The sequence below is a fragment of the Cetorhinus maximus genome, chromosome 5 (assembly GCF_964194155.1).
Source record: "Cetorhinus maximus chromosome 5, sCetMax3.hap1.1, whole genome shotgun sequence".
In the NCBI taxonomy this organism is placed as follows: Eukaryota; Metazoa; Chordata; class Chondrichthyes; order Lamniformes; family Cetorhinidae; genus Cetorhinus; species Cetorhinus maximus.
Genome location: NC_135883.1, coordinates 7,362,384 through 7,374,875, shown reverse-complemented (window position 1 = coordinate 7,374,875; position 12,492 = coordinate 7,362,384). Strand labels below are relative to the sequence as shown.

At 40.7% G+C, this 12,492-nt stretch overlaps 1 protein-coding gene across 6 annotated transcripts in view; it reads right to left on the bottom strand.

The window, feature by feature from the left end:
* dtnba (dystrobrevin, beta a) overlaps nt 1-12,492 on the bottom strand; it is a 461,468-nt gene that overhangs the window by 64,462 nt on the left and 384,514 nt on the right. For 2 of the 6 annotated variants that reach the window (XM_078541481.1, XM_078541476.1), the window contains exon 16: nt 10,924-10,944. The exons of the other annotated variants lie outside the window; for them this stretch is intronic. In XM_078541481.1, the coding sequence (XP_078397607.1) occupies nt 10,924-10,944 (21 nt within the window). The remainder of the gene's footprint in view (nt 1-10,923; nt 10,945-12,492) is intronic. 6 annotated transcript variants of the gene reach the window in all.

Below are 12,492 nucleotides of genomic sequence, written 5' to 3'. Positions count from 1 at the left end.
AGCATCAATCTTTTAGCACCAGGAAGATCACAGGCAGCACTGTAAATAAAAATTAAAAATTTTAATAAACCAAAAAAAAACTAAGCTGTAAAAAGAGATGATAAACCTAACTTGACCAGAAGTATAATCTATGACATTTCCTATATATAACCACTGCAAACAATATAGGTGCAAGGCCACAAATCAAGTGCCAGGCAAATCGGATAAGGCTTTCAAAACCAAGCCAAATAATGTGGATATTAGAAATCTGAAATAAAAACAGAAAATGCTGCAAGTGCTCAGCAGGTCTGGCAGGTTCTGTGGAAAGTGATACAGAATTAACATTTCAGGTCAATGACATTTCATCAGAACTCAGCTCAGAGGCAGGCACTTGGAGGAGGGATACAGATAACCCAAGTGAGGAAATGACATGAGCTCTGATGGAAGGTCATCGACCTGAAACATCAACTCTGATACGCTTTTGTATCTTATTTACAAGCAGTTTTTCCTAATAACAATGGTAATGTTGCAATAACAAAAAAAGTAAATTCACTGTAATGCCACGATGTCTCTTTGAATGCAACAACTTGCATTTATATAATAGCTTTAATGAAGAAAAGTGTCGCAAGATGGTTCTTGCTTACTGCGCATAACTACAAAAGTAGATAGAACCACAAAGGTAATAATCTCTGGATTACTACCTAAGTAATGAGCAAATTGCCGCAGGGTAAATACAATCAGACAGCTGAATGTGTGGCTCAAAAACTGGTGTGGGAGAAATAGGTTTCAATTCGTGGGATACCAGCACCAGTGCTGGGGAAAGAGGGAACTGTTCCATTGGGATGGGTGTTACTTGAACTGCACTGGAACCAATGTACTGGCGAATTGAATAACTAGGGCTGTAGAGAGGGCTTTAAACTAAATAGTTGGTATGGGGAAATTGGAAAATTAAAGAGAAAGGACAAGGCAATAGTGGAGGGTTGAGATAAAATGGTAATGATAACCATAATGTGACAGGAAGGGACAGAGCATACAAACAAGAGTGTACCAGCAAATAGAGTCAGAGTAGGTAAAATGATAAAAAGAACATTAACATTCTTTATCTTAATGTACGCAGCACTTGTTAAAAGATAGATGAATCGATATCACAAATAGAAATAAATGGGTAAGATATAGCTATTACAGAGACATAGTTGCAAGGTGACTAAGGCTGGGTATAGAGTGTAGAGTGTAATCAGGAAAGTCCTTTTTAGAACAATACATTCTGGAACCTACCAGGGAACTGGCTATAGTGGACTTGGTGATATGTAATGTGACAGGATTAATTAGTGACCTCATAGTTAAGGATACACTATGCAAGAGTGATCATAGCATGATAGAATGTCACATTCAGTTTGAGGCTGAGAAAATTGGGTCTAATATTGATGTCTTCGACTTAAATAGAGGCAAGTACATAGGTATGAATACAGGATAAGGTAAAGTGGATTTTGAAAATAGGTTATCTCACATCCAAGAAATATTTCATTGAGAAATAAAGACTCTACGAGAAGGATGAAACACTTGTGGCTAACTAAGGAAGTTAAGGATGGTATCAAATTGAAACAAAACACATACGTTGTGTAAAGATTACTGGCAGCCCAGAAAATTGGAAAAAATTTAGAAACCTAGGGGCGACTGTTATATAGCTATACTTCATATCAAAATTGACTATTTATTTATTGGGTTGAAACCACCAGTTGAGTGTTAAAAGACTGAAAAACAGCATTTCAGTAACTTAATACAACAGCTTCAGATATGGCCAAACATTTGCTTAATTGTATCTTACAAATTCCAACGCCATTAAAATGGGGTCAGGCTGTCCAGTAGAAACCATCAAAGATAGTCATCTTAGGGGAATGTGAATGACCCCATCTCCTGACACATTCAAAAAAATCCAGGCAGTACTTATGTAGTCAACTAGATGGGGAACAAGCCATTAGATACAATCACTTTGGACAATGGATCTGGTTGAGAAAGGAACTCATCCTAATCTAATCATGTCTAAACCATGGACCTGGAATCCATTCGCTATGATCATGTTTGGGTAACTGGTCAGTTGCTGAGCAGAGATCATGTGATAAGCAACTAACCCTCTTTTATTTGTTTAAGAAATTGTTTTTCTCCAGGCCAGAGACAAGAAGAAGCAGGATCCTGAGTAGGTACTGTCTCTCTCTCTTTCCCTCTAGGCTATAAGCTCGTGCCCTGCCTGTTGTTTTACTATCAACATACCACAGGCAGCGTTTTAAGAATCAACCCAGCAGCTGCTGGCTCCAGAAGAAAAGATATAAATCAGCTGTCAACATCATTCAATTGTCTCAACACATAATCCAAAAGACCATCAAGTCCAGTCTGAAACCATCAAAGGCATCAATCTACTGAACCCATCCTCTCACTTTGTATCTTGTGTGTGTTTGTGGTGTGTGTGTGTGTATATATATGTATGTGTGTATATATGTGTGTGTGTATATGTATGTGTGTGTGTATATGTATGTGTGTGTGTATATATATGTGTGTGTGTATACATGTGTGTGTATATATGTGTATGTGCGCGTGCACGTGCGTGCCCTTGAATGCATGTGTGCCAGAGAGTTGGAGCATTTTTATAATTTGTATTTAGATTGGATGTTAAGCATAATAAATACTATTCTCTTTTCTTTAACAAAACTTACAAGGTAACCTGTCTGGGTGTGTGTATTTTGCAGTCACAGCACATAAATAGTAAAACATTGTTGAAAAGCCTGTTGTGGCTAAACGTGGAGTGCGATAAGAGCCATTCTACCCCTTCTCACCTGATTGTAACAATGTCTAAAAAGAAAACAGGAAATTAGATGAGAGTAAACTAACAAGAAATATATAAGCAGACAGTAAGAGCTTCTGTGTGTATATGAAAAGAGAATAACTGAAGTAAATATTGGGCTATTAGATGATGAGACTGGGGAATTCATAATAGGAAAGAAGGAAATGGTAGAGACTTTGAACAAATATTTTCTCTGTCTTCATGGTAGAAGACACGAAAAGCATCCCAATAATAGTGGAAAATCCAAGGAGCAAAAGAAAAGGAATTTAAAACAATTGAAGGAACTTTGCCGTGGGAGAAAAAGTATGAGGGAAACTAATGGGGCTAAAGGCTAACAACTCCCCTGAGCCTGATGGTCTGCATCCTAGGTACATAAAAGAAGTGACTGCAGAAAGAGTGGGTGTATTGGTTGTAATCTTCCAAAATTCCCTAGATTCTGGGAAGATTCCAGCAAACTGGAAAACCACAAACGTAACACCCCTGTTCAAGATAAGAGCAAGCAGAAAGGAGGAAACCATAGGTCACTTAACCTAATATCTGACATTGGGAAAATGCTGGAATCCAATAGTACGGAAGTAGTAGCAGGACATCTGGAAAAGCATAATACAATCAAGCAGAGTCAATATAGTTTTATAAAAGGGATATTGTATTTGACAAATGTATTAAGAGTTCTTTGAGGATGTAACAAACAGGATGAATAAAGGGGAATGAATAGACATAGTGTGGATATCCAAGAGACATTCCATAAGGCGCCACATAAGAGGTTACTTCACAAGGTAAGAGCTCACAGTGTTGGGGATGATATATTAGCATGGATAGAGGACTGGTTAACTAAAAGAAAACAGAGTCGAGATAATTGGTTCATTTTCAGGTTGGAAAACTGTAACTAGTGGGGTACCACAGGGATCAGTCCTGGGACCTCAACTATTCACAATCAATATTAATGACTTGGATGAAGGGATAGAGTGTATTGTAGCCAAATTAACCAATATTACAAAGATAAGTGGGAAAGCAACTTGTGAGAAGGACATAAAGGGTTAGACTGTCACTACTGAGGTGGATAGTTCGAAACTGGAAAATTCTCGACCCGGCCGACCTGCCTCGGTTCAAAGGTTTCCACGAAAGCCAACTTTTACTCCGGGAAGGTAAGAGTGGGATAGAGTCAGCCCTGCCAACTTTGGATGCAGATCGTCGGTGGCCACAGGAGCAGGCGGGCTGGTTAGAACACCTGCATCAGTTCTCTGGGACTAAATCCCAGTTACTTGCCTCCCCATGCCCCCTCATATCCCATGCCACCTCCATGTCAACTTGTGTCCCTGCATCTTCCCATACCCCCTCACACCCCCATGCCACCTCCACACCATACACCCAACATCCATCATGGGCAGACCTCAGGAGCCATGCGGGGATGAAAAGAAAACTAACACTCTAATACAGCTCTCAGCAACTACACATTTGATAGTGAAAAAACTCCCACCCATGAAAGCTATTCAGAGCTTTTAACTCTCAAGTGGTTAATCTCTCATCAAAACAAGTTTCTATTCCGTAGTTACATCAAAGACAGCTAATCCTTTAACAGCCCCTTTAAACTGTCAAACTGTGAACTCAGAATCCTATACTGGGAAGAAAATAGCTTTTGAATGTCAGCCTTGCACTCATAATGACATAATAATAGCCTCTGAGAAATGTCAACAAAGACCTCTATTGAAACTGTATGAACAGTTTTTTTCTAACCTACAACAGATGGCCTGTCAATCAAAGCAGTCCAGCAGAGGTTTCTTTTAACTCTTAATGACAGCTTCAGCTGTTTAGAGAGTCTGTGATTTAAAAAATATCAGATCATGACACTTGAAAGGACCTTATCCACCTATCAAGAGCATTTCTGTCTACTTCAACAATTTGTGGCTCCCACACGGTGAGTTAAGGTGCTTGGAACAGCCAAATGGGGTCTGTTTGAACTCGACACCAAGTTCAAATGGCCCTGCTGAGTTTGGGTTTCCCGCCCATGCGAATCACGTTCCGACCTCTTCCCCCGTCAACAAAAATGGGATTTTAGAAATGGGGGGTGGGACTTTTGCAGCCGGGTCCCACCCACCATTTTTAAAGGTCTGCGAAGTATTCCTGTCGACATGAAAATACAGCTTAAGCTGTATTTAAATAGTCTGCAAAGGGATATAGGTAGGTTAAGTGAGTGGCCAAAAAATTGGCAGATGGAGTATAAAGTAGGAAAATGTAAGGTTATCCACTTTGGTGGGAAGAATCGAAAAGCAAAATATTATTTAAATGCAGAGACTACAGAATGCTGTGATACAGATGGATTTGGGTACCCTTGTACACAAATCACAAAAAGTTAATACGCAGGTACAAGCAGGAATTCAGAAGTCAAATGGAATATTGCCCTTTATTGAAAGGGGAATGGAATATAAAAGTGGGAATCTAGAACGAAGGGGCACAATTTAAAACTAAGGAGTTCCCCATTTAGGACGGAGATCAGGAGGAATTTCTTCTTTCTGAAGGTCGTTATTCTGTGGAATTCCCTACTCCAGAGAGCAGGGGAGGCTGGATCATTAAACATATCCAAAGCTGAGTTAGACGGGTTTTATATCCTCACGGGAATCAAGGGTTATAGGGGCTAGGCAGGAAAGTGAAGTTGAGGCCACAATCAGATCAGCCATGACCATACTGAACGGCAGAGCAGGCTGGAGGGGCTGAATGGCCTATTCCTGCTTCTATTTCTTATGAGCCATAAGGAGGAGCCCACTGGGGAAGGAATTGAAGATATTTGCACATTATATGAAGAAGAAGCAGCAACAGTCATTGGAATCAGCTGGCTTGCCAGTTGAGGATGGAAATATGGGAGTCAATATGCCTTCCGTGGGTTCATGAGCATATCCAAATTTCTTATATAACGCTTCAGTCTTTTTCTCCATTCTCTCTGTCAGCTACTCAAGGCTCATAAAAAATCCACGAACTATTTGTTAAAAACGAGGGTCTGAATGAGCATCATTCTGGTAACAGAATGTTTTTTCACCCTAGAGACGGCATACCAAGAAACAGACAAGAAAAATAATACCAAGTGACAGCATTCCCTCTACCTCTGGCAACACTGGCATCCACACACCCTGTTGAATTCAGCAGCTCAGAGACAGGCACTTGAGGGAGAGAATCCAACTGAGGAATTGATATGTGGTGAGACATAGAGCACAGGAAGTTAAGGGACACTGATGTGTAAATGGAGCTTGACGCAGCTGAGTGGAGCCTTAAGAAATGTCAGCTGCTGGTTATAGAGCATATGGATGATGATCTTAAGGTCATGTCATTAAATAAAGGATATTCGAAGAGCATTAAACTCATATGACGGTTATACAAGATGTGTGGCAGAGGGTTAGGGTAGTAATGACGTCTAGTACATTGCTGTTCACCAGCATCTGAAGTAGGTTGACTGCACTTTATCCTGGAGAAATGGCAGCTGCAGAAGAATCTGCAAACCTTCCAATACTTCCATTCCTCTATATATTGAAATGGGCTGGGGGACACTGAACTGATGAAGTAATAAAAGCACCATGACAATGTCAACAACTTACTTTTATACAGCACCTTTAAAGTACTAAGACCTCCCAAGGCTCTTCACTGGAGCGCTATCAAACAAAATTTGACACCAAACCACATGTGGAGATTTTAAAGAAGATGATTAAATGCTTGGCCAAAGGGGTAGATTTTACAAAGTGCCATAAAGGAGTAAAGAAAGGCAGAGAGATGTGGTGAGGAAATTCCAGAGCTTGGGATCCAGGCAGCTGAAGGCACGACTACCAATTGTGGAGCGATTAAAATCAGGGATACTCAAAAGGCCAAAATTGGAGCAGCACTGCTGCCTTGGTGGATAGCGGGGCTGGAGGAGATTACAGAGATAGGGAGGGATAAGGCCATGGAGGGATTTGAAAAAAAAAGATGAGAATTTTAAAATTGAGGCATTGCTTAACCAGGAGCCAACATGGGTCAGTGAGCAATGGGATGATTTGTAAACAGGACCTGATGCGAATTAGGACACGTGCAGAGTTTTGGATGACCTTAAGTTTATGGAGGGTAGAATGTGGGAAGCCAGCCAGGAGTGAAGCCAGCCAGGAGTGAACTGAAATATGCAAGTCTGGAGGGGATAAAGGCATGGAGGGGAGTTTCAATGGCAGATGAACAGAGACAGGGCTGGAGTTGGGCAATGTGTCACAGAGGTTGGAATAGGCTTCCATCATATTGGGAACTCATGTACAGGAACTCTGCTTTTCAAATCAGCTGCAATTTCAGAAGAACGGAAGCCTTTACGTGTCATATAAACATGAGGGTCAACATTTAGGGCTGCCAAAAACACCTGCAAACAACCAAAAACACTTGCAATTCTGCAGAATCGGGCAATTTTGTAAAAGCTTATGTCGAGTTACAGTGTGTATGCAGCACAGAAACTGGTCATTCAACCTAACTGGTCAACGTTGGCATTTATGCTCCACAGCAGCTTTTTCTCATCCCACACAAGCCTTGTCTCTACTTATTGCCCTCTCAGTCATATTACCGGGCTCCCTGACAAGGTGTAGAAACTGAGTTGACCTGCAAAAGGCAGCATTGGTGGTTTGCCTTATATAGGAATGTGTAGCGAACTGGCTGATCTTGTGATCTTGTGGAGCCTGGATGTAGAAATTGAAAGCTGTGGTGATTTTATTTGGCGCAGTCAGAGCTGTCGATGTGGTGGAGTTTCATGGCAGACCTGGGTGCAGCAACAGAGCTCCTCTAAAACTGCATTATTGAAGAAGTACCCCTCAAGACGCAGGTCCTGAGAGAGATCTTGGAAGGTCCACTTAGATGCTGGATGTGTAAGGCTGAGATAGTCTGATTCTATATGGTGCACCAAACAAATACAGCTTTGTTGCTCTCCCTTGTTTCAAATCATCCATATGCATTGCCATGATTTCACTGTTATCTGCAGCACTCTAGCTATGTTGACATAACTTTATTCATAACCCAGCAGTTGCTTCTGATGGTTTAGTCAATTTTCATCCCACGCCAGAAGGCTGCCTTCTGACTGTGGATGAATCACTTCTACGCCATGGTATCGAAAGACTTGTTGAGATCTAAATATTTCACACTTAGAGGACTTCAATTGTTAGCATGTTCACTTAGTTCCTCAAAAAACTAATGAGTTCACTATGCAGGACCTGCCCCTTCAATACCCTCATCAATTCCTGCCTATCATACTGAAACTATCTAAGCACTTTATTGACCCCTCCTGCCCACTTTTGTGATACTGACTGTTTTATTAATACAAATTGTTAAGTTGACAGGGCTGTAAATGGATGGGTGAATTGTAACCCCCCCCTCCTTTTAAAGGTTGGCATTATGTTGACTAATCTCTAATTCTTACCATTACTTGCTGTCTCAACTAATCCCTAAAATTAGAAGCACATGACCAATTCTGCTCGTAACTTGGTTAAGTCACTTCGTATGAAGTCGAGCCGGGCCTGTGACCTTGTTTTACTTCAACTTCCTCAGCCTATCCATCACTTCTAATCTAAAACTAATGTTTTTTGGTTACTTCTTCCATTTCCCCCAGGAAATTCAAGTTCCATGCATGAGCAAATAAAACAACTAAATTAATACATTTGCAAATCACTTGGCATATCATCTTTCAGTTACCGTACCATTTCTTTTACCAGCTGCTTGCTTCAAATAGGTTCAGAGAAACGTTTGATGTGTCTTTAATATTCCCTGGTATTTTAACCTCATTTTCTAATTAAATTCTCCAACTAACTTAAGCTCATTATTGTGGTAAATTCATTTTAGTTCACAATATTACCTTTATAAGCTTTATAGTAAAGATCTCTTTTTCTGCCCTTATTCCTCACATTCTTCCTTTAGTCTTAACCCAGTTACCTGTTATCCCTAGTGGTCTACGTCTGTTAGTGCGCAGGATTTCCAAACATTATTCATTTACATTCCATGCTTTTACCTTCTAACTGTGCTGTTGAATATAACTTCTTTACCTTACCCCTCACAATCTGCCTTTTAAAGTTGAATGTTTCCATTTTCTCTTTCATCATAAGCTTAACCTGAAAATGCAGCATTTAGTAATGACCAGAATGTTCTTTGAATCTGACACGTTCTAGTATTTCCTGGGTTTCTGCTTGATAGAAGGTCCAATTGCAACCCTGCTTACTTGGGTTCCTTGGCCAATTGTTCCAGGTGACAATTCAATAAAGTGAGCAGGGTTACATTTTCACTCCCTTTGTATCCTTTTGTAAAATTTTCAATCTATCTCTGGCAAGTTGACATCACCTATAAAAAATTGTCCTCGTAAAAGATTTCTCCTCCTGACCATATAATGAAAGCCACGGTTAGTTTCTTTCCCCTCACTTTACTTATTCCAAGTGGCAAGGTTCCCACTTTATCTGCAGCTGCACCAGATAGGTCCATCTGTAAAGTATAAGTCTCTAGTCTCTTCTAGTTTGAACATTCTATCTCCATGAATTAACCAGTGTTCCTGAGAATTTACCCAACCTGTGCCACTGTTGAACCAGGTCTTTGTGATGGCTATGGTATCACATCCTTTCTCTCCAGAAAGCACTTCCAGATCACCCACTTCATTCAAACAACTCCAAGAATTCATATACAGAACTTTGAGGTGATCATCTCAGGCACTCTCTACACTGTGATTATGTATCCCATCATTATTTCCTTGTGTCTTCATATTCTTTTGTTCTACACATTTATCTGCCGCGTTTGCCCTTGAGGCATCATCTAATAGTTCCCGACCATAACATCCAGCTTCAGTCTCACTTCTACCATCATCAATCTATATTCCGCTTTTTTTTTCCATAAAAGGCTGCTTTGTTCGCCTCACCTTCTCCCTGCCTTGCACGTTTCAATTCTTCCACACTGCCTTGTTTACTTTCTCTGCAAGTAGAGTTGAGTTGGAAATGGTCTGTTTCAGGTGAAGCCTACCCCAGCTACACAGCAGGTTCCTGCCCCAGAACTTTCCCCAGTGGCCCAGGAATCTGAAGCACTCCCCTCTCGACTATCCTGAGATGACTACCTGAGGTTTTGCAGAAGTTAACTCAAACTTCTTTTTCAAGATCTCTAATCTGGTTTTTCCAATGTGAATGGTTACAATATGAACCAACATTTTTGGATGATTTCTTTACTTTGCACAAGCACTTTCCACCCACTTGGTTATGTTCTTTACCTTATCACTTGCAGGGCAATGCATCTTTCAGGACCCAAAATCACAGCAGCAAAACAGGGGTAATGCAAGTACAGGGATGTGCCTCCCCAGGATCTTTCCACTAACCCCAGCCAAGATTTGTGTATTAAGGGTGAGGTTCCAAGATTAAAATGGCATCACAAAACTAGGGGTGAACATGTGTTGGGTCTCCCCTAGAAGAAAGCTATAAATTCCATCAATTCCCCTTATAAAACAGGGCAGTTTTAAAAATGAAAAAAAAATTGTGACCAAATCTTTAGGAGATAACAACATCAATCCCATTTTAGATGGTCAAGTGGGCCTGACATGCAACAGTGGGCCAGGAGCCACACCTGGCCAATCCATAACATTGCTACATTCAGTCCTGAAGAAGGCCTAGTATATAAGAATATCATTTCATATAAAGTATTGTATATATTTGAAAAGGAAAGTTTTACAGGGCCATGGAGAAAGAGCAGGGCAGTGAGGCTAATCACATGGTTCTTTCAAAGGGTGTCACAGACACAATGGGCTAAATGGCCTCCTTCTGAGTTAATGGGTTAACCACACAGTCAACTTGAGGAATGAATGTTCAAAATCATGTTGCTTGTGGCTAAAATGTCAGTTGTATACAGCTTAAGAGTATTCATCCACTTAAAAAAAATGACAAGCAAAACACCATTTCCATTTATTGGAATGTTGCGTTTGATGGACAATGAATCGCCAAGTTGTGCTACATTGAGTATAGATATCACAAGTTCCTGATACTTTATTTGCAATATTTACACCAACTCCCTTCCCCAAGCATCCCCAGAAAGGCCTCTCATGTTTTATCTCCATGCACTAAAATAAAATCCTCAGCAACATTAGATTGAGTTCAACTTACTGCCTGCTTCTGTTCCTCGTCCTACATAAGTCAGCATTTGGAAAAGGAAAAAGAAGAAAAAAAAAGAGAAGACAGATTATTAGACATTAGAAAGGTGTCAGCAGTTGTAAAAGGTAAAGAAGGGTATGCAGTCGGACTTTGTACTAGGCTCAGGCACAGATCAGTGCACAAGGTAAGAACTACTGATTAAATAAGGCAGCTTGTAGCATCATTTACATATCCTTTCGGAACTTGAGCAATATTCTTTTGCTTTAAGGACCATTAGCCTCCTCTGCCACGCCCATCCCCACCTTCACACAATCTCCTATCCTCTTGCCCTGTCACCAAAGCTCCAAGCCACAAACTGCTCGGCACAATGTTAACTTCTTTGCCTTTTTAAGGTCCTGAGAAAGCATGCATTTTGCTCCCTGACATCTACCTATGCGGTTTTTGATACAGCTGCAAGGAGATACACAAGAGAAGTCCAAAGTTATCCATTTCTTGCTTTCCTTCTCTCCCTGTGAAGAAGTGTTACAGGCACAATCACAGGACTATAGTGGTTAAAGCCTGCATTCCGACCTCTCAATGAGAACGTGAAAACATTGCTCGCAGTGTTCTTCGGATAACTAAGAAAAAAAACTTTTGAAGTACACTTATATATCCCAAAATTAAAACTGGAACAATATTTTTGAAAAGTAACAATATTGCTGTGATATATGCAATAATGTCTCCTTAATGAGTGATTATTCAATAACTGATTTCAGCCCTTCGAAACCTTTCAATGCGCATTCCAAATGTTGATACTATATGAGCATGCTATCCGAAAAGAAAATTTGAACTCTACCCACGACCATTCAATTTTTGGCCTATGTTATTTATGACAAAATTCTTCTTCTCTGAAGGACTAAGAGGATTTTCACAGAGTCAGAATTTCCTTCCTTCCAATTGTTCAATAGTCTGACTAACAGTTACACTGAAAAAAGCATAAAAACAGAAAATGGTGGACATGCTCAGGAGGTCAAGCAGCATCTGTGGGAAGGAAGATAAAATTAATGCTTCAGGTTGATGACCTATCATCAGAACATCGAGCTGGAATGTAAACTCTGTTTCTCTTGAGCTGATGAGCATTGCTGGTACTTTCTATTTTTGGTTTCAGATCTCCAGCATTTGCAGTATTTGGTGTTGGTACAGTGAAGAGGCATGATGGTAGACATTGTTCCACACCGTCCTATATTCCTTAAGTCGCTTCTTCAAGGACTGAAGCACTAGCTCACCTAATGGGGAAGCTGATAAATTTGCGTCTTCATGCCCGTGCGGCAAGAAACCCGGAAGTGCACCAGCTTTCATTCCTGATGTTCGCTGACCCCGCCTATCTCAGCTGGGGCAGTAACTTATCAATTACAATTGGCCTCAGCTGCCCTAGGCTAAGGAAGGAAAATATCAGCCAGGGTCCTGCCTTGTGGCTCAGTGGCAACACTCCCATCTCTAACTCAGAAGGTTATGGGTTCAAGTCCCACTCCGGAGAATCCAGCACATAATCGAATGACACTCTACTGCAATACTGTGGGAGCACTACACAATCAAAAGTGG